At 36.9% G+C, this 23,839-nt stretch overlaps 1 protein-coding gene across 12 annotated transcripts in view; it reads right to left on the minus strand.

Moving 5' to 3' along the window:
* The window catches only part of ARID4B (AT-rich interaction domain 4B), a 139,360-nt gene that overhangs the window by 55,591 nt on the left and 59,930 nt on the right, over positions 1 to 23,839 (minus strand). For all 12 annotated transcript variants that reach the window (XM_060406727.1, XM_060406724.1, XM_060406722.1 and 9 more), the window contains exons 5-8: positions 19,940 to 20,030; positions 18,422 to 18,501; positions 13,250 to 13,341; positions 3,064 to 3,202 (exon numbers count right to left, since the gene is read on the minus strand). In XM_060406727.1, coding sequence (XP_060262710.1) covers positions 3,064 to 3,202; positions 13,250 to 13,341; positions 18,422 to 18,501; positions 19,940 to 20,030 — 402 coding nt within the window. The remainder of the gene's footprint in view (positions 1 to 3,063; positions 3,203 to 13,249; positions 13,342 to 18,421; positions 18,502 to 19,939; positions 20,031 to 23,839) is intronic.

Genomic DNA, 23,839 nt, shown 5'->3' on the forward strand with positions numbered 1-23,839 from the left:
GGACTGTCTCATAAGCTCTGAAAAATGCCACAATGGTACTTAAATGCATGTATTCTCGCTACAGGTTTGAGAGGAGCCAGAAATACATAAGTTCTAATTCAGTCTTTAATTCACTTTTTTTCTAATTTATTTTTTAATGTTTTGGCTGCATCGTGTGTTACGCAGGATCTTTCTCAACCAGTGACTGAACATTCCTCCCGCAGTGGAAGCACTGGTCCTGACCACTGGAGAGCACAGGAAATTCCCCTAATTCAGTCTCTAAAAGGTTAACAATTTCCATAATTGTCATTGCACTGCATCAGCACTGCTTAAATGTTGACGGCATTATGAAATAATTCACTAAGAAAAGGCTTTTACGTGTATTAGCATCTAGGAAAACTTTCCTATCATTTCAAAAGTAATGATAGGAAGTAGATCACTGAAGTAAATTTACTTCAGTAGATTTACTGAAGTAAATACTTAATTTGTCCATTCATTCATCCACTCTACAAATACAAACTATTTCATCAAGGTACTGTGTACTAGATCACAGAGGCCAAGACAGTCACCGTTTCTCCCCACAGTGAGTGTGTACTCTAACTGGGAAGACAAGCACTAAACAAGTTAAGTGCACATTTATTTAACTGTTATTATCTAGGTGGTCAGAAATCACTTTCTTGAGGACACAACATTTACACTAAGCTTTGAAAACTGAGGAGGAACTGACTTGACAAAGGATGGATGTGTAATACACATGTCTGTAGGCCAGGCTGCAAGAAGAGGAAACGGATTATGGGAAGGGCCTGACACAGCAAGCAGGGCAACCCATTCTAGGAAGTAAAAGGTCAACATGGCTAACTTTCTGCCTGGGCTGAATAAGAAAGATAAGCAGAGCTTAGATTTGTCCATTTTGTAAGCCATGGTAATTCGGAGGACAAAAATCTGAAGTCTCTCAGAGAAGGATCTGAAGCAAGGCAATGTCATAACAGAATTGCCATTGCCTTTTAAAAAATTAATTTTGGCTATCACAAAGAAAGTGGACCAGAGAAGGGCATGAGTTGAAAGAGATTAACCTACTGCAAATCATCCAGGTGAGAGATGGTGACCTGGATACAAAGTGATGGTGATGGCAAATTAAAGGAATGAGAAATATTAGAGATAATTAGGGAAGTGAAGAGGTGAGAGAGAAAAGGATGCTTACATTTTTACCTTGTGCAAATGGTGTCATTCACAGGGAAAGGAAACAATGGAGAGGGGTCAAGTTTGAGAATACAGGGAGGAGAGAGTAAGTTTAGGTTTATTCAGCTTGTTAAGTTTTCAGGTGACTAAAGAACAACCAAGTAGAGATACTGAATAGACAGATACTCAGGTCCAGAGCTCAGAATAGAGGTCTGAACGCTAAGATATAAACCTGGGAGTAAACAGCCGAAATAGAGGTCTAAAACTGTGAGACAAATCACCCATTTTTTTCTTTCTCATTAGACTGGATTTTGAAAAACAAACATGATAGACTTTGCTGACATTGTGTGTAAGTAAGCGGGTCCACTCTCCATTCTGCTACAGGAACTAAAATCCATATTTTATCCCATTTACCCATGCATCTGATTTTCTCAGTCCTTAAGACATTTCAGTTTATTATCCCTGCAACCAATGTTATTAAAGGGGATGAGATCACCCTGAAAAAATAGAGTGATATATTCTGAACCCTAAACAACAACATTTAAAGCTCAGAGGAAAAATGACTGAAACTGAAAAACAGGACTGTGTGAATCAGGGAAGCTAAGATTTCCACCCCTTTAAATGGGGGTAAATACCACTTATGTTTCAGCCTCAATTCGGATGAAATGAGACTGTGCACTTAGCACAGTGCCTGGCCAGGGGAAGTGCTCAAACCATGGTAGCTATTTATTGTTTCTAAGAGTATGCAACTGTTTTCTAACATGATATTAGCAGGCACTTGTTAACATTACTCAATTTATAAACTACTTTCAAAAATAGAAATGCAAATATTTTGTGTGATTATGTCAAGGTTGTTTGATTCAGAACACAATTTCACACTCTCGTTAATAAAAATTATCCATTACTGTCCAAGAGATCTCAAATTTGCGTGGAGGATAACACGTATCAATAATGCTAAGATGTTAAAAATAATAATGAAATGTTGACTAAGCAGATTACTAACCTTTTGGTACCGTTAATCTTTTCCTCATCATCAGGAAACTATTTAGAAATGATGATGAGAATGTTAAATTAATATTGAAAATACCAAAGTGAAAATTTTAATGTTCCTGTTGTTTTAGAAAAAGACACACAAAGCTCTTTCAAAAAACGTTTTCAAAAGAAATGCTCACAAAGAATCTTAGTGCTTTATGAAAAAAGAAATGACCACATACACTGACTAAAGTTTTCTGCTTACCATTAACCCAAAGCTTGACAGGTTATTTAACCCTTCTAACACTGAGTTTCCTTATCTTTAAATGAGGATAATACATACCTCATAATCCTCAAAAAGATCTTAGCACAATCCTTACACACAGCAGGCATCCAATAAATGAGGAATGGATAGATGGATATACGAAGAGGTACAAAGGTATTATACAATATTCACATTTATGAAAATAATTGCCCTCATTAGTTTAAAACAGCTGACATTTATTGGGCACTTAGTTTTGTGCAAAACACTTTTAAATCTCAGGATACAGGATACAAAACGTTCAACAAAAATGATGACGAACAGATGCCATTTGCAGACAACAGCAGAAAACAGGGTCCCACTCTTCTTTAGCAGTCTTCTGCATGGTACATTTAGAAGTTTTAAAAGTCTGCACAAGGAATTTTTTATCCAAAATTCAGCAGTGTAATATACCAAACCTCTAAAATTACCATGATTTTGCTTTTCATGGATGAATTCAAAAGTTCTTTGTACTCAGAAACAATTTTCAAAGTAATTCTGTGTGAACTGAATGATGCTAAAACCATTTCCCATTCTGTACCTATGAAAAACACTGATTTTTAAGAAAATCAACTGCTTTCTTCATGAACTTATATAGTTGAAAATTAAACTCTGATACTGAAGTTACTCACCAATGCAGGAAACCACAGTGCTTTCTTTTTATCCAAACTAATGTAATCTACACATACAACTTTCCCCAGAAGCTCATCAATCTGTTTCCTATCATCCTCATCTTCATCACTGGAGGATGAAGAAGACTCTTCCTCTGGTCTAGGGAGAGAAAAAATGAGATATTCCTGTTCATCATCACAAAGAATAAGCATGCCAAGTTGATAAACACAGGTTTTCTAGAAATCCTATCCTGTTTCCTACAACCTACAAAATGGCTAAATTAAAACTTTTAATAGCTTTCTAAATTGCTAAAAAATAATTTTTTTAAAAAAGGTTATCACTAGAGGAAAAGCACAGCATTTTCCTAAAAATGTCCTGAATTTATTTAGTACTATTTTAAAAGATTACACCGAAGATAAAAACACAATAGCACTGGTTCCCAAATTCTCAAAACCTGAAGGTCCCATTTTAAGTATCTGAGGACTGCACTAAAATACACTACGTTCTCCTCTCAGAGTAAAGGAATTCTAGAAATGGTAATGCACTCCCAGCATAAAGCAAATTTTAAAAGGGGGAAGGGAGATCTTTACTAACAGAGGGTCAAGGTAGAGAGAGGAGACAATCTGATAAGACATCACCACTGCTATGCTTAATATCAGATACATAAAAACTAAGTATTCATAAGATGTACAATATGGTTCTTTTGTATTATGTGAAAAATTCCTTTTGGTTACACTGTATTCTGAATAAATTAAAAAGAAGAAAAAGGAACTCAAACCATCCATTTGATGTTAAGAGGGAAGTACAGTAAAAAATAAAACTTAAAAAGAGAGGGGAAAAAAAAAAACACACGAACACACAAAACAAAGTTCTCAATCTGGTTTTAAAAAAGCCCACAGTCAGTAGTAAAGAAAATGGATTCTAATGGGGGGACGTGCGAGAGGCTTGGAGGGAGGGGACGCATGTACACCGCTGGTTCCCTTTGTTGTGCAGCAGAGACTAACACAACAGCGTAAAGCAACTATACTCCAGTTAAAAAAAATTATTCTAATTACTATGTTCAAAATGCCCAGAATAAAGATATTAAGAAATGTGGAATAAATAGACTGCGACAAAATGAGAAGTAAACACATATGGTATTTCTATAAAATAAACAGCACAACAACACAAACGTCACCCCTCATATTTATATGTGCTGCACACTTAGCCGAGTCCGATTCTTTGCAATCGCATGGACTCTAGCCCTCCACACTCCTCTGTCCGTGAGATTTTCCCCACAAGAATACTAGAGTGGCTTGCCATTTCCTTCTTCATTATATCTATATGTTCCAACATAAATATAAAGGAAGCAAAACCTATTATAACACTGTTAAACATTTTATAGTGACAAGGGGAATATCATGATTTGATTTCAGTGATCATTCAATTAACCTAAAAATTGTCCCCTGATAAAGAACAAACCACATCTTAAAAGTTTGCTACTGAGAATACTGTACTTCAAAATGGCACTTAAAGAAGTTCAACCCCTACTTAGAAAGCAGGTAATAGGCAGCAGGAAAACCCAACATATTTTCATATTAGTGGAGCATAAAACCTTACAAATAGGCACACAGCTTGGAACAGTAATGACAGACCTTCACAAGTCTGATTTCTACTTGATTAGCAGAACTTCTCAAAGACAAGGACTTTTTTTCTCCATTTTCTAATGATTATAGAACACAACCAAATTTAAAATCATAATTATTGCTTTTTTCAAAATAGTCACAAAGGACGTATTCAGCTACGGATGCCCTCTATGCCATTATCATTAGCAAGACAAAATCACAATGTCACAAATAACATTAATCAAATCTGTAAAACACAGAAAGAGAAAACCGGGCTTTACTCGGTTAACACAATCATCTGCGATAGTATAAAGGTTCTAATTTCTTTCCTAAGACTTAGCGAATGTGAAGACTTCAGACACGAGAGTTATCTATCTACTGTAAACTGACTGGCTACAGAGAACATCCATCCACTTTACTGTCTAGGTTCCACTCCAAAACCATTCCCCACTCACGGACTAGACACCCTTCTCCACTCTCACATCCACAAGCTTCTGTTCCAGCAATGTTCCTACATCTCCCCTCTATCAGGTTTTCTACCTCTACTAGTTTGAGTCCTCCTAGCACTGTGTTTGGAGAAGGCGATGGCGCCCACTCCAGTGCTCCTGCCTGGAAAACCCCACGGATGGAGGAGCATGGTAGGCTGCAGTTCATGGGGTGGCGAAGAGTCGGACATGACTGAGTGACTTCACTTTCACTTTTCACTTGCATGCATTGGAGAAGGAAATGGCAACCCACGCCAGTGTTCTTGCCTGGAGAATCCCAGGGATGGGGGAGCCTGGTGGGCTGTCGTTTCTGGGGTTGCACAGAGTCAGACACGACTGAAGCAACTTAGCAGCAGTAGCAGCACTGTGTTATTGCTAAGAAAATGCTGTTACTTCCTCCACTTAAAAAAAAAAAAACAACAAAAGACCCCTTGACCTCACTTTCTCTACCAGCTACTACTCTTTGCAGAGAAACAGCCTGCAATGCTTTATCCCCAGATACTTGGAAACTTTTTCATCTCCTCTAAGTCTCTGTTCAAATGTCATTTCAATTAGGATCACCTTATTCAAATTTGCTTCCCTGGTGGCTCAGAGGTTAAAGCGTCTGCCTGCAATGCAGGAGACCTGGGTTCGATCCCTGGGTGGGGAAGATGCCCTGGAGAAGGAAATGGCAACCCACTCCAGTATTCTTGCCTGGAGAATCCCATGGACAGAGGAGCCTGGTGGGCTATAGTCCATGGGATCACAAAGAGTCGGACACGACTGAGCAACTTCACTTACTTATTCAAATTTACAACCTGCCCATCCTAATCCCCGAATCTTATTTTATTATTTCCACAGCACTAACAAACCTATCACACTACATAATTTACTTCCTTCTTTTTTTCTGTATTGCCCATCTCTCTCCATATGAGAGAGTGTTAGCTCTGAAGGTAGAGGAGGTGTTCTGGCTGCACTGCATGGCATGCAGGATTTCACTTCTCTGACCAGGGATGAATCCGTGTCCAATGCATTTGAAGTGTGGAGCTTTAACCACTGGACCACATGGGAAGTCTCCCAGAGACTTTATGAATGCCTGTTTTGTTCACTGATATATCCCAGGTACTTGAACAGTGCTTGCCACAACACAGATGCTCAATAAATATTTGCTGACTAAATAAGTGAACTAAATAGGTTTATTTCTTTCTACTGTGATACTTCTGATTTCTATTTCTCCTGAAATTACACAATGTATACAATCAACATAATGTATACAACCAGTTTAAACCATACCTTTATTCCTAAGACTCCTGTAATTTTTCCTTGTAGTGGAATGTACCCAGGAAATTGTTTATATAAGACGAGTACTCAATAAACTGATACTCCAAAATAAATGAGCATTGGAAATATTTTAAAGGAGCAAAGATAGAATAAGCAGAGAATATGCTTGGTGTTTACTCCCCTCTGACACTGTTGCTTCTCTGGTACCAGGTATGTGTTTACAGAGCCATAACAAAATAACTAGTGTAGCGGAAATGACACATGATGATGCCACTGGAAACAATGCTAATTACATGGGAATGTTTACCAAACAAACGAACAGCTAGTCACGTAAAGCTGGTCACACATCGATATTAATTACAAATTAATTATAAATCAAGTAAAAATTTGGCAACTTGGACATGTGCCAAAGAATACCATATGATGAGGTACAAATAGAAAACTGAGCCAGAAACTTCAGAGGCTCAATCTTTAAAATGCAATTTGGACTTCAGTGATCCTTACTCTTTCAAACAACTAACTCAGCTTCAAATTTGTACTGCAAATTCAAAATCTGTATTAGTTATCAGGAAAAATGTGTAGCCTCTTAAGAGATTAAAATATACAGATCATACAAACATGTATGAACTTAACCAATAAAACATTTTTTCCCAGTTTTTACCAAGAAGGAAACTACAATCAAATTCTCATATCAAAATAAAGCAGTTAATAATAAAAAGAACTTTTGGACTTAGGTAATGGTGCTGGTTGTAAAATTTTGTGAATATACTAAAAAAAAAAAGAACAATACTTAAAAGGGTGAATTTTATATGTGAATTATATCTCAATAAAAATATTATTCAAGATCAATCTGCAGACCTGTAAATATCCGGTACAAATCACTAGTTTATTGGGTAAATCTTAGCAATGTTACTGGGTAGAAACTACCCACAAATAACACCTAACAAGTATCATTACAAGCCTTATTATGCTTTATCCTTTTTCTGAAGGATAACAGCCTAGAGTGCTTTCCTACAAAGAGTGTTGCATATATACTTTGGCCACGTTACTGGAAAAAACTTTTGGAGGAACACAAAAATTTCTATAATTTCAGCATTCTATTCTTTAATTTAGGTAGAATCAAAGAAAACTTCTGCATACAATATAAATTATAAGGGAAAAATTCACTCAAGTTATACATTATCAAAAGGATCAATGACTTGCTTTTAAAAAATTAAGCTACAGGATGATAATCTTCCAAACATATATGAATACATTAGGATTAAAAGCAGACTATAAATAAAATAATTAAAGGAAGCTGTCAAAAATAATCAATTTTGGAATAACTAGAGGCCAGTTAACTGGTCTGTGGATTAACAGTTCTTAAAAGAAAAACAAACGTAGTGATATATCACTGCAACAATGGAGTCCCGGGAATCCTGGGAAGGATAACCTTATTTATCTTTGTACTAATTTTAAATGGCAATCAGAGAACCATAATGAAGACCTTTTCAAGTTGAGTAATGAAACAGGAAATGAAGGTCAGATAAATGACCTTAAGACGCAGGTCCCAGATTTTGCTGAAGAAAATCACTCTGAAGAAAGGGAAGAAAGAACTTCAAGGAAGTGTAATTTAAGGAGACGGGCATTTTAAGCTGTGGTGTTTGCCAATGGCGCTTACATGCCAGTGCTTAGAGCACCAAGGAGGCACTAAGAATGACCACAGTAGTGAGATGGAGGAAGCAGCAAGTGACGAAAGACTGTAGACAGGCGGCACTTCTCTTCCTACAGTAGTAATTCTCGACCTTTGTTGTGCCTTCACACTTCACATATTTACAGCAAAATCTTTCATTGTGCACACAGATTCTCAACAGGAAAATCACTAATTCAGTGCTTGCTAGAGTCTTTAGAAAATGAAAATCAATTTGCTCAGTGACAACTGCATGCTTTCTTCTCATATACAAAAAAGGGAGACCTCAGCCAAGAAACATAACAGATAATTTAAATAATATACTAAAATTTTTGGTCTGCTGGGTGTGTGTATGTGTGTGTGCGCGTGCTGAGTGTGTGTGTGTGCTGAGTGTATGTGTATGCTGAGTGTGTGCTGGGTGTGTGTATGCTGGGTGTGTGTGTATGTGCGCTGGGTATCTGTATGTGTGCTGGGTGTGTGTGTGTGTGTTAGGTGTGTGTGTGTGTGTGTGTGTGTGCTGCACAGCTTGTGGAATCTGAAGTTTCCCAACTGGATCTGGGCCCTCAGAATTCCTTTCTGGTCATTTTTGTGGATCAATCTATGTGATAGTCCATAAATTACCTTATTTTAAAATATTTTTACACTTCTGGATGACATCTGTAGAAAGGTAAAATATTGCTTAAATATTAGATGAAATTTGTTTCAAAATTAAAAGCATTCTTGATTCAAAAACAGTTTTCCCTAGAGTATGTACATAATATAAAACAAAGGAATGATGTTAAATTCACAAAATAGAGCCCCAAACAGTCCTTTCTGTCAGACATAAACATTAGTAAGCAGAATTTTTACATACTTAAACAACTTTTATTTGTAAATGAAATCGTGTTACATACTGATATTTCATGAGAGTTTTTTCATTCAATACATGATGATGATATCTAGTACATATATGTGTGCATCTGTTAGTCACTTCAGTTCAGTTCAGTCGCTCAGTTGTGTCCGACTCTCCACGACCCCATGAACCGCAGCATGTCAGGCCTCCCTGTCCGTCACCAACTCCCGGAGTTCACTCAGGCTCACATCCATCGAGTCCGTGATGCCATCCAGCCATCTCATCCTCGGTCGTCCCCTTCTCCTGAAGACAATCCCTCCCAGCATCAGAGTCTTTTCCAACGAGTCAACTCTTCTCATGAGGTGGCCAAAGTACTGGAGTTTCAGCTTTAGCATCATTCCTTCCAAAGAAATCCCAGGGCTGATCTCCTTCAGAATGGACTGGTTGGATCTCCTTGCAGTCCAAGGGACCCTCAAGAGTCTTCTCCAACACCACAGTTCAAAAGCATCAATTCTTTGGCGCTCAGCCTTCTTCACAGTCCAACGCTCACATCCATACCTGACCACAGGAAAAACCATAGCCTTGACTAGACGGACCTTAGTTGGCAAAGTGATGTCTCTGCTTTTGAATATGCTATCTAGGTTGGTCATAACTTTCCTTCCAAGGAGTAAGCGTCTTTTAATTTCATGGCTGCAATCACCATCTGCAGTGATTTTGGAGCCCCACAAAAATAAAGTCTGACACTGTTTCCACTGTTTCCCCATCTATTTCCCATGAAGTGATAGGACTGGATGCCATGATCTTCGTTTTCTGAATGTTGAGCTTTAAGTCAACTTTTTCACTCTCTTCTTTCACCAAGAGACTTTTTAGTTCTTCTTCACTTTCTACCATAAGGGTGGTATCATCTGCATATCTCAGGTTATTGATATTTCTCCCAGCAATCTTGATTCCAGCCTGTGTTTCTTCCAGTCCAGCATTTCTCATGATGTACTCTGCATAGAAGTTAAATAAGCAGGGTGACAATATACAGCCTTCACGTACTCCTTTTCCTATTTGGAACCAGTCTGTTGTTCCATGTCCAGTTCTAACTGTTGCTTCCTGGCCTGCATACAGATTTCTCAAGAGTCACTTAGTTGTGTCCAACTCTTTACGACTCCATGGACTGTAGCTGGCCAGGCTCCTCTCATGGGATTCTCCAGGCAAGAATAGTGGAGTGGGTTGCCATTTCCTTCTCCAGGGGATCTTCCCGACCCAGGGATCAAACCTGGGTCTCCTGTGTTGCAGGCGGATTCTTTACCATCTGAGATACAGGGAAGTCTTACTGATTACTAAGTGATTATTTTTAGTAATAGTAATTTATATAAACCTTTTAAGGATATGAATTCATTTCACCTTTGAAACAACTCTGCGGGCTTCCCTGGTGGCTCAGACAGTCTACCTGCAGTGCTAAAGATCTGGGTTAGATCCCCGAGTTGAGAAGATCCCCTTGGAAAGGAAATGGCAACCCACTCCAGTATTCTTGCCTGGAAAATCCCATGGACGGAGGAGCCTGGCAGGCTACAGTCCACGGGGTCGCAGAGTCGCACATCACTGAGTGACTTCACTTTCTTTCAAACTAAACTCTTAAGAGACAGGGAATACTATTACCGCAATTTTACAGATGAGAAAATTAAGGTACGAAAAGACTGAGCATGCTGCCCAAAGTCACACAGCAAGGAAGTGGCAGAAGCAGGATTCAAACCCATGCTATTGTGCTTCACTGTTCACACTTAAGATCTCTGTTGTTTTTTGGCCACACCTCGAGACACGCTGGATCTCAGTTCCCTGACCAGGCATTGAACCCTTGCCCCCTCCAATGGAAGTATGGAGTCTTAACCACTGGACCAACAGGAAAGTTTCCACTGTTCACACTCTCAACTCAGCCACACTTCCACTCTTAAGAGACAGAAAAGTGGAAAATCTTTGCTAATAAAAGTAATTTCACATTAAATATACACCCATACCTCACTATTTCAACATTATCAATCACAGTTAATTAAGAGTTGACTATAAAGCTATGGGAAGACTATAATGATCAATGATAGATAAAATTTTAATTCACAGTTGAAATTATTAATTTTCAACTGGATATCAAAATATTTAACTTGTAGTGCTTCAGTGAATATGTTATGGCAAATAATAGCCCTCTGAAAACCTGAAAACAGTATCAGATCACAATAACATTTATTAATCACAATAGGACTCTTCTAAACTGATAATGTCATTGTACATTTTTCACTTGTTTTTCTTTCTGGCTAGAATACTCAAATTTTAAATGTTACACAAAGAAGAGTAAATAATAATCACAACCTCAGTATCCTAAAAATAATCAAGTCACCAGCAAGCTACATCACATGTGAGAGAAACTGTCACCTATTAATTGAGCAACATTTTCTAAAAGATTCAAAGAAGGAAGAAAAAGAAATGCATGGCCCAAATCATTAGCAGCAAAATAATCAATATTAAATATTTTTTCAATGCAAGGATTTGTCTTTTCATTTCCTCCCTCAAATAAGTCCTTATTCATTTCCTGTTAAAATTTATTTGGAAAATTAACTGTGATACTCTAAACAAGAAAGAGTCTGAATGGGAAAAGGACTATGCCACATGGGAGAGTTCAAGTCCTGGTCCTTTCCTTCCTGTGTTTCTTGGATTAGTTACTGTCTCAGAGGCCAATTTCCCCAATTTTTAATAGGGATAAAAATAATACCTACCTTTATGAGTTTGCTATCAGGCTGAAACTAAGCTATATGAGAGAGCATGTTTACCTAATTTTTATTGCCAAAGCTTAGTCACTATTAGATTTAATACCCGACTCTATATTTTGAATGAAAGCATTCACTTCCATTTAAAAGTTTCAATAATTCAACTAAATATTTTTCATACCTACTCTGATAATACTTAGCTCAGGCACATTAATATTTTAAAAATTTTATCCAAGTAAAATATTCAAAACTGTTTTTAAACAATTTAACCTCCAATAGAATAAATTAAAAACTACTTTTTCCTGCCACATCCTTTTCCATTTTCTTCTGCAGAGACAACTGCTTTTAACTCTTTCAGCTCTGACGGTTAAAACCTCATCGGTAAGTAATATACCGATAGTATATAATAATAGTAATATAATTTATAGTCATAATACCACTATATTTATATATTTAAGATGCTATTCTATCGATTTTCCATTGTTATAAGGACTTCACTTTTACATTTAAGTAACTTCTCTACCCTCCATCCTACTAACGCAGTGTTTCTTTCTAATATAATTTTTTGAGAGGAGTAACTAAATGCCTTTGCTATTTTTTCCCGTCTGTTACCACTGTTACCTCTAATTTCCCCCTAATGTTCCATCATACGTGATGACAAGTCCTCCCTTTAAGAGCAAGTTTCCCGTCTCCACTCTCCTGTCTACGGATCACCAGCACCTGGTGTTACCACTGGGGAGTCTGATGCCTGCCATTCTGCTTCTCAGTCCTTAGCAGTAAACTGTTTTTTCTTTCTGGAACTGTTAGAAGATTGTTTATCTCTGATGATCTGAAGTTTCATGACTCCTTGATCCTGTGATCCCTTTTAATTTAAAGCCTTTAAGAGCCTAAGCATATTTCATCAAAAGTCATTTGTTAAATATGTATAGTATGTGTCACAACAGTAAGAAGACATAAGAACAAGTAAGATAGTTCGGTTGTCAGGAGGATTTAAATTATTAGGAAGCAAGAGCAAACATGACAATGATAATAACAGGTGAAATATTGTCTATGACATTAGATAAATTCAAAGAATTTAGAGGATTCAGCGGAGAAGAAAACATGTCTGTCAACCCACGGATCAAGCCCAGGCCTCCCACATTGTAGGCGGATTCTTACCAGCTGAGCCACCAGGGAAGCCCAAGGAAAGAGAGGGGAGGCACAAAATGGTTCACAGAAAGGTTGGGCATTTCTGGCTGAGAACTGAAGAATGAGTGAGCCAGTGGCATGGAAGGGTGGCATTTAGGACAGGAAAAAAACAGCATGAATAAAAAACACAGTATCAGGAAAAGAGAGGGTGTATTACTCAGGATACTCAGGAAATATTGACTAAATCCATTTTGACACTGGCATAAGATACACGTAAGGAGAACTGGGAGGCAGATAAATAATATAGCTAAGGCTGGCTGAGCATGGAGAACCTCAAGCACCCATGCCAAGGAGAGTCTGAAGTTACTTTTAGATTCAGTTAGCACTTAAATTTAAAATTACAATTTAAAATTAACAACTATAAAACAACACTAGAAGGAGAAATGAATTCAGGTTCAACTAACAGTTATGAAAATGGACTTACATATGATTAGATCTTCTTCCTCTATTTGTTTTCTTTCCTATGACGGGAGTGCCAAAATGTTCAGGGTTGGTGAGTGGGAGCTGGTCTAATGTCTGTGGGTAGGAACATAAACCCATCAAAAGTTATTAAGTTGCAAGTTCTTTTTTTCCTGTTTAAATCAAATCAATTTAAAAATATCTTTAGATTTTTAGATTTAAAACTTCCCAAGGAAGACAAAAATACAACTTTCCTAAAGATTCAAAACTTTTACTTCAAAGATTAGAAGATGAATGAGCTCATAAACTGGAAAAAAGTGAAAAGAAATTTAGTGTTCTCTCTAGATAATTTCATTATCTACTTGAGGGTTGACAGACTTTTAAGAGTGATTAAAATATAAAACAAAACAAATACAGCTCAGTGGAAACACAGATTTGAGAGATGAGAAATCTATGTGTAAGTACCTAATCCCTAGATTGAGGCCAACTGTATCTCAAAATTTTCTTTGCATACAGGGAATTATAACCTACAAAACAGAATTCTTAATAAGTAATGGAAACTAAATTATCAGGATAACCATCAACTGCCTGAAAAAAGGGCTTCAGATAGGCGATATTATGACTCTACGAACATTTTCTGTAACAACCCCCCGCCCTACACCCCAATCCCCCTGCACTTCGTAGGATCTTATTTCCCAAATAAGGGATCAAACGCAGGCCCTGGCAGTGAAAGCACCAAGTCCTCATCACTGGACCTCCAGGGAATTCCTGCAACAAATCCTACTTTTAAAGAAAATGTAAAAATTAGTTTTTCTAAAGTTAGTACTTTTATTTTCCCTTTCTTTTTAATACAGCAACTCCAATACTTGCTATGAAGACAATAATCAATAAGTGAACACTCCCTTCTTGTTATCAACTGGCAATTCATGTCTCTTACCTTGCTCAAAAAAAAAAAAACTGATTTCCAGGGAAGGAACTGGTTGTTGGTTAAAAGCACAGTGAAAAAAGGGATTTTGAAATTCTGTTTCTCCATATCAGAGACTTCTTGGATTGTTTTGTGTCATTAATTCCTTAAAAGGTTTCTATATCTAAAAAGTTAAAGTATCAATCTGAAGATGCTATCCCAACTGACTTAATTCTGAGTATCATTTTGATAATAATCAAACTTTTTAGCATCTTAAAGATTTTCCAGTTACTGTTCCTTTTATCCCTCCCAACAGAATCACTGCTATTTCAGATACTTTTATGAACACAAGGGGAACAAAAGATCCCAGGAAAACTGTCACAGCAGAAGTGGGGGCAAGGAACTAGTTATGATAAAAACGTCTCAAAGTTACAAACAAGAATGTTATATGAAAGGGTGTCCATTACTTTAAAGATCAGATATTTAAATATAAACTAATGCCAATATTTAAAAGAAAAATTTTAACTTTTATTCTTAAAACTGAGATAATTTTGTTGAAACAGTGTACTAAAACATGAAAGAAGGAGGCATATTAATTTATTTTACATAATTTGTTAGAATATGTAAATATGTTTAAGGTACACACACACACACACGTGATAGTTGCTCAGTTGTGTCCAACTCTTTGTGACCCTGTGGACTATAGCCTGCTAGGTTCCTCTGTCCATGGATTTCTCCAAGCAATAATACTGGAGTGGGTTGCCATTTCCTTCTCCAGGGATACACACACACACACACACACACACACACACACACACACGTGTCCAACAATGAAGAATACAGCATAGGAAAAAGGCACTAGCCACAAAGCATTAAATAAAAACTGATTTCTTGAAAAGACAGACAAAAATCATAACTTTTATATGGCTAAAAATATAAATCTTTCAAATGTAGCTTGTAAGTTGGGCATTTAAAAAAATATTTGAAGGCAAAAGCTTGCCCAAATACAATAATATGCCAGACAAATCTTTTCAGAAGTAACCTGTCATTAACTCCTAATTGTACTTCCCAAGTGTGAATATTTCAAAGCACTCAATTTGGTAAATAGGAAAAATAAACTATTTTGGCTCAGTTTCTTCTAAGCTAACAAAAGAATTAAATGCCCCTCCCCTAAGATTAAGGCCACTCTCTTAAAAGTAGAGAAAGTTCCCCTGGAGAAGGGAAAGGCTACCCACTCTAGTATTCTGGCCTGAAGAATTCTACAAACTGTATAGGCCATGGGGTTGCAAAGAGTTGGAAATCACTGAGCAACTTTAACTAGCAGCTTTCTATTTTATTTCTATTTTAAGTATTGGCTAGTTATTTTACTTGGTTTAAGAAAGAAAATATCCAGAATTTCTGAAAAGTTATCTAGGAATCACATATAGGAATTCCCAGATAAACCACAATCTCTCCCTAGTATTTAAAAAAGAATTAGAACAATAAGAAGTAATTATCTTATTGCTAAAAGCAGGCCTGTGTCCCTGGCCTCAATCCTGGAAAGCAGGAGCACTTTTATTTCACTTCACAGAAAAGAGCAAAGGATGGTCAGAGTTAAGAGGGCTTGTCTGGTAGCTCAGTAGTAAAGAATCTGCCTGCCTGTGCAGGAGACGTGGGTTCGATCCCAGGTCAGGAATTGGAGAAGGAAATGGCTACCCACTCCAGTATTCTTGCCTGGAAAATTCAACAGGCAGAGGAACCTGGCAGGCTACAGTCCATGGGGTAGCAAGAGAGTCAGACACGACTTCAGTTCAGTCATTCAGTCGTGTCCGACTCTTTGCAACCCCACGGACTGCAGCACACCAGGCTTCCCTGTCCATCACCAACTCCCCAAGCTTGCCCAAGCTCATGTCCATTGAGTCAGTGATGCCATCCAACCATCTCATCCTCTGTCGTCCCCTTCTCCTGCCTTCAGACATGTCTTAGCAACTAAACAACTACAACAAATACTTGTAGAGCAAAACCAGAGACTCCTGGCTATATTAAAGGCTGAGGAAAATTCCACAGGCCTAGGAGCCCTGTTATCTAAAATGGGCTGCAGGAAATATGGAGCTAGGATTTCATCTAAACTTTCCTCAGAGTTTTCAACTGCATGAGTAACTGCACAAAGAGAATGCCAGCTGATAAAACTACTTTGAAATATTATTCAAATTACCACTCTAACAGATGCCAAGGATAAATCCCATGTCTATCTAACTTATCCATGTACCTAGTATAGCACCAGCATATGGCAATGGGTAAGGAATAATATACCAATATTCTAATATCCTCTAGCAAAACATGAAATTTAACATGTAGAGATACACAGAGTAAAATTGATCCCTCCTGAAATTAAGGTGGATACACTGAGCTACTAGATACCACTGCTTCGGCCTTCATACCACAACTATATTATAAACTATCCCAATTTAAAATTCTCCTGGCAAAGACAAAATTAGTTCCTTAAGATACTTCACTGGAATAAATAAATAAGACATATACATACCTTCGCTTAGGTGAAAAATCAAGTGTTCAAGTTCTCATACTCATTAAATCACTATAATTATCACATATTCTAAGGAAAATGAAATTATTTCTAAGAACTCCATAAACTCAGAATTCTGTTAATGTCATCAGTGAAAGAAGCCAAATTTACAAGAAGCCAAATTTACTGTACTTGTTCCGAAGTTATATGTGTTTCCGATCTTTAAACCTTAACAATTAATTCACCAAATGGTTAGTGAAGGCTTCTGTGCAGAAAACACTACTAGGAAAAGGAGAGCTCATCAAAATGACAAGAATTTGGCTATTACAGCAAAACAGCTTACAATTTTAAAGAGAAAATGATAAAAGTAACAAGAAAAGACCATAAAAACAAAGTAAGAGAAGTGGAAAAGGATCAAAGGATACTGAGATCAAATTTGGTTAGAGAGCTCCTGAAAGACATCATGAAGGAGGAAGCATTTCTCACGGTCTTGAGAGGAACAGGGCTCAGAAGAAACAAAGAAAAGGAAGTATGAACCATAATCTGAAAATCTTACAAAGGAGAAGTACAGGGAAATAATGAAGCATGAGACTGAAACAGTAGGCCAGAATTACTACAGAGAATCTGTCCCAAATTCAGAATTGAAATGGGAAGTCAATCATTTAAGGAAAAGGAAAAATAACAACAATAAAAAATAAAGTCTAATAATTTAACAGAAATATTAAAATTCCCCACAATAACATCATTCTAAACAGTTATTAGAAAAAAGAAATCTTGGTTTGGTCACACTGTATATTAACTAATATTTATAGTGTTATAGAATATAACACAATTTGTAACAATGTACCCAGTAAAAAAAATTTGAATTGCAAGTTATTGATTTTCAAAACTGTGTGAAGCCTGCAGGCTTATTAAAAAACATCTTTCAATTTTAGAGCATGATTTTGGTACTATGGAGTCCTGGTTTGAGAAATGGTTCTGACCATCAATTTCATCAACTGTAAGCTAAAAACAAGCACTGTATCTCTTTCATAATGCTGTAAATGTGAGGACATATGCAGAGCACTAAGCAAAGTCCCTGGCAGATACGGGCACTTCAGTTATTCATCCAAGTAACATTTATTCAGCTCCTGCTCTGTGCCAGGCACTGCTGCAGGAACTGGGAACAAGGTGGTGAAGAAGATACATGAAATCTCTGCCACTGAGACACACTGCAGTAAGGAAGGCAGACAGTCAATAACCACATAAACACAGTGGTGAGAAAGATGTGTGCTATGAAGAAGACTAAATTAACCCAGGAGATTATGAGGCATGGAAGCGCCCACTTCAGAAAGGGCAGCCAGGCAAGGCTTCTCCAGACAGAGGCTGTAACAGAAGTCAGCTGCCGGCGGCAGCAGCAGTTAGCAGGTGCTTGCAGTCGTCAGAGTACTTAGGAGGTCCCTTTAGCAATGATGATGGGGTTCAAAGGTTACAAGTGAGGAACCTCTAGTCTGTAATTATTTAAAAATTAAAGGACTCTATATGAAAGTCACCTAAGGATAATGAACAGTTTCACTGCATTTTCTTCATGGACAAATGCTAATTGCTAAAATACATTAAAAAAAAAAAAAGAGTATACAGAACCTGGTAACTCAAACACAAGGCCTTAAAGTTTTCTCAGACTACATGCTAATACTTTTATATATTAATGAATTTTCCTGATTAACAAGTAAGTTGCTTGAATAAGAAAGCAAAACTTTGCCACCCCCGATACAAAATACGACATGTTTGTTCATTAAGTGATTACTTACTTCACTCTCGGCAAAATGCCTCTCTCCTTTCAGGCACAGTGAAGATCGTCTCAACGTTTTCTCATCACCATCATCAAAAACTGCGAGAAGTGGTAGAAAAGGAAACTACTGAAGGGATTTTCAAAGATTAACAAAATGACATAAGTTATCATTTAATTTTATCAGTGTAAAGAGAGCTACTGCTTTAAAAGATTAGATGTGACATTAAGTATACATTTTAAGTTTTCTAACAAACAACTTCAAATGCAGAGTATCCAATTTCTTGGGGAAAAAAATAATATAATGAAGACATCTTCCCTGGTACAGAAAACACCAAATGAAAAGAAGTTAGTATTTCAGAAAGAAAACTTTTAAATGCTGATTAACCCTTCTCAATAGTGTAGAGAAACAGCAAGTTTTTCTACTGGTAAATGCTAACAAATTTAAGAAACAAAAAACAAGAGTATAAATTTATATATTCAGACTGCCCCTATAAATTACTCTAATCCCAATCTCAGCACTACTAACATCTGGGGCCAGATGAAACAGGAAAGCCTTCTTAAACAAGATTCAAACTAAAACTACAAAGGAAAAGGCAACCACAGGAAAACTGTCATATGAAAACTGGCAGCAGAGGTAGGAGTAAAGCAATAGAAGAATACTTGCAACTGAAGAGGAAAAGGGTTAACAATCCCTTTGTATATTTAAATATATAAACTCATATCCTAAAAATAGGATGATAACCTTTCCAAGAGGAAAAGATGGGACTGGGAAGACACTATACGTTGGCAATTCAAAAGAAGAGAAAACACAACAGAAATAATGTTCCTTTCAATAAATATATGAAAATATGTCCAATCTCACTACTAATCATGGGAGAAGCAAATTAAAACAAAATTGAGATACTGTTTTGTGTTCAGATGGGCACAAATTTAAAAATACTAGTAACATCAAATTTGACAAGGGTTGGGAAAACAAGTACATTCACACACTACTGTTTATGGGAGTGTAAATTAATAGTCTTTTAGGAAAGTGGTTTTCATAACTTACTAAAGTTTTAAAAGGACTTTCCCTTCAATCTATGCCTAGTTCTCAATGCACACACTAGGGAAATACTACAATAATGTCCATGTACAAAAGACATCCAATCCATAATATAGTAATTTACTATATAACACCAAGAAAACTGGCAACATCAGCATGAATATTAGTTTTAAAAATTTATCTGTTGCATGACAACATGAATTTACTGAACGCTACTGAAATGCACACTCAAAAATGGTTAAGATAAAAAAAAATATTCTAAAATACACTCTGAAGTGAAAAGCTAGAAATCCACTGTATAATATATACACTAAGTTCAAATTATAAATTATATACATATTTATGAAATAAAGATTTTAAAGATCTGAAAAGATAAAAACTATTAACAGTAGTAACAACTGTGGCAACTAAGAGAGGAAGTAAATCAAGAAAAAGCTCTGCCTGATTTGTATTATCATTGAAAATACATTTTAAGAAGAATATGTATTCCCTTACCTACAGTGTACCAACTAGCATCTGTTAACTTATTGATTACAGCTTCCTGATATGCACCATCAAGATTCTTCACTTCCACAATAGCCCCAACCTAAAGCATTAAAAAAAAATAAATAAAAGTTAGAAAAACTTAAGAGAAATGAACAAACTAAAAACTGGCTTTTTTTTTGACAAATTGATTTTGTGATGGTGAAGAATAAAGTAACTACTGATTTGTCTTAAAGTGCCAGCAATTTTACTCACAATTGTTTCTGTATTATCAGTGAAAATATCAACATAATGAAAAAAGCAAGTAATATCTAAATATTATTATGAAAATATACAGCTTTGTCCTTACAACCTCTCTGAGGGAACTCTCACGGGTCTGGGGATCCCTATCTATGAAACTGCGTATCTTCGCCTCATATTACAACTCTTCTTTAAAAGATGCTGGGGAGAAATTAACAAATAATTCGGAGGTTCTCCTAAGTTACAGTGTACCAATAGTGAAAATCATTCAAAATATTTTCACCTGATCAAGAAAATGCTGATAATTTATATGGTTTATAAATGTATATGGTCTTTATAAGTATGTGTGTGTATGTGTACACACATCATACTAAAACACTTCTACACAGCAAAAGAAATTGTCAACAATTTGAAAAGGCTACCTACGAAATGAGAGAAAATACATTTGCAAATCACGTATCTGGTAAGGAGTTAAAAACCAAAATATATAAAGAATTCATACAATGCAACAAAATAAAGAAGAATCAAACAATCCAATTGAAAAATCGGCAAAGGTTCTCATTCCATACACAAAAATAAACTCAAAATGGATTCAAGACTTGCATGTAAAACTGGAAACCATAAACCTGCTAGAAGAAAACATACGCAGAGCACTCCTGGACATAACACGTAGCAGTATGTTTTTTTGGATCTGTCTTCTAAGGCAAAGGAAGCAGAAGCAAAAATTAATAAATGGGACCTAATTAAACTTAAAAGCTTTTGCATAGTAAAGGAAATCATTGACAAAACAAAAATAGAATCTACTGAATGGGAGAAAATACTTGCAAATGATGCAAATGACAAGGAGTTAAAATCTAAAATATATAAACAGCTCACAAAATTAATATCCAGAAAAGCAAAAAGTTCCATTTAAAAAATGAGCAGAAGGCCTGAACAGACATTTTTTCAAAGATGACATACAGACAGCAAACAGGTACATGGAAATATGCTCAGTATCACTAATCAACAGAGAAACGCAAATTAAACCCACAATTAGGTATCTCCTGACACCTACTGAGAATGGCTTATTATCATCAGAAGACAAGAAATAAAAGTGCTGACCAGGATGTGGAGAAGGAAGCCTTTGTGCACCACTGGTTGGGATGTAAACTGGTACAGCACTATGGAAAGCAGAATAGAGGGTCTTCAAAAAAATAAACAGACAACTATCACATAATCCAATAATTTCACTCATGGATATTTATCTGAAGGAAATGAAAACACTAATTTGAAAGGATATACGCACCCCCCCAAGTTCACTGAACCATTATTTACAATAGCAAAGATATGAAAAGAAGCTGAGTATCCATCAATGGATGCTAAAGATACGTGTGTGCACACACACATGCTCACATAAATCAGCCATTAAGAAGAATGAAATCTTGTCATCTGCAACAACATGGGCAGACAGAAGGCATCATGCCACGTGAAATTAGTCCTACAGAAAAAGACAATTACCATATGATATCACTTATACGTGAAGTCTAAAAAGCAAAACAAACAAAAAGCCAACTTTATAAGATACAGAGAATAAGATCGAAAATAAAGGCTAATTCTTAAAAGTCCTCAACCCAAGAAAAAAATTTTTTTAACAACTGTGTGTGCTAAGTTGCTTCATACACTAGTGCCCAACTCTCTGCGACCCTATGCACTGTAGCCCTCCAGACTCCTCTGCCTATGGAATTCTCTAGGCAAGAATGCTGGACTGGGTTGCTATGCCCTCCTCCAGGGGATCTTCACCCAGGGATCAAACCCGAGACTCTTCCATCTCCTGCACTGGCAGATGGATTCTTTACCGCTAGCACCATCTGGGAAGCCCCTTTGCAACCATGTATGGTGACAAATGTTAACTTGGTGATCTACAAATATTGAACCATTATGCCGTATACGGAAACTAGTAATAATATTAGTTTCATCTCAGTTAAAAGAAAATGTATATGAGCTTTACAGTGATAACAAAACTAAACTTGTTCAGAGAAGAGAGCGTCAGCCCCACATGATGCCCAAAAAAGGGAAGCAAATTCTTCTCTCTCTCTCTCTTCTAGTTCCCAAACCAGAGATGAAGCACAGGCCCCCTGGAGTACAAGTGCACAGCCCCAACCACTGGACTACCAGAGACTACCGTCAATAAATACATGGTGCATTTTAAAAATATAATACTCAACCGTTCCAGTATTATTTTCATGTCAACTCACTGAAAATATACTGAAATCAAATAACCACAAATAAATAGAAGTTTATTTTCTCTAGGAGAAACATTTATCCAAATGTTAATACTCTCTATCAGCTGATAGAAAGCTACCAAATATATTAGGAAACAACTGAAAATCTAGATACAAAAAAAAATCCATAAGCAAGAGAACTATTTCAACAATTTTGAGACTATAATTTAGTATACTTGTCTATGTCAAAATCAAATGATCCCAAGCCTAATCAAAAACAAAGAAAATTTTAATAAGACAAATCAAACAAGCAAAATAAACCAACTATGCCACAATCAAACAGGCTTAACCAAAAGGAGAGATGTCTTGAAGATTCAAATTGTCTTTCCTATCCCTGCAACACTGAGTATTTTTTATTAACTGGTAGCAGCTAGCATGTGCCAGGTAAGTAAGGTAGTCAGGCAGTGAAGAGCTAGCTGGTGTGCTCATAAGGCAAAAATAAAAATAAGGCATAGAGATGCGTGTGTTCTGATCATCCAGGGGGCACAATGCTTCAAAACTACAGGCTTTGAGTCCATGAGAATTTTTATTTTTGCCATCCCATTACTGGCTGTAAGACCTAGGGCCAGATTACTTTACCTTCCATCCCCTCCCAACTTCCTCACCTCTAAAGAGCTGTTATGAGCATTATATAAAACACTATGTGCAGAGGAATTAGCACAGTACTAACACATACTAAATGCTAAATAAATGGCAGTTAACAGCAAATTGTGTGTGTGTGTGTGTGTTAGTCGCTCAGTTATGTCTGAATCTTTGTGACCCCATGGACTGCAGCCCCACCAGGCTCCTCTGTCCATGGAATTCTCCAGTCAAGAGTACTGGAGTGGGTTGCCATTTCCTTACCCAGGGGATCTTCCTAACCCAGGGATCGAACCACATCTTCTCTGCACAGAGATTCCTTACCATCTAAGCCACCAGGGAAGCCCAACATCAAAGTATACAGGCACATGTTTTTGTCCTCTTATCCCTACAAGTGATACACATGTGCATGCAACATTAAAGAGGACACCTATGAAACAGCACAAGGGGAAAATAAGTTTCCCAAGGCAATACTAAACCTCACAAGGCTTAGTCTCCCTCGTGCACATGTGCTCAGTCATGTCTGACTCTGTGACCCCATGGACTGCAATTCACCGGGTTCCGCTGTCCATGGAATTTTCCAGGCAAGAATACTGGAGTGGGTTGCCATTTCCTACTCCAAGGGATCTATCTTCCCAAAGCATGGATCAAATCCACATCTTCTGCATTGGCAGGCGGGTTCTTTACCACTAGTGCTATTTGGGAAGCTCTTAGTCTTCCACAGTGTCTACTAGACATGCAATAATGCCCTGGGGATTCAATTAAAAGTTTTCAAATCAACCACCAACAAAAATTGGCAGATAAAGACATCTATCAAATTCTCTGAAAAGTA

This window comes from Ovis aries, chromosome 25, assembly GCF_016772045.2.
Source record: "Ovis aries strain OAR_USU_Benz2616 breed Rambouillet chromosome 25, ARS-UI_Ramb_v3.0, whole genome shotgun sequence".
NCBI classification, from domain to species: Eukaryota; Metazoa; Chordata; class Mammalia; order Artiodactyla; family Bovidae; genus Ovis; species Ovis aries.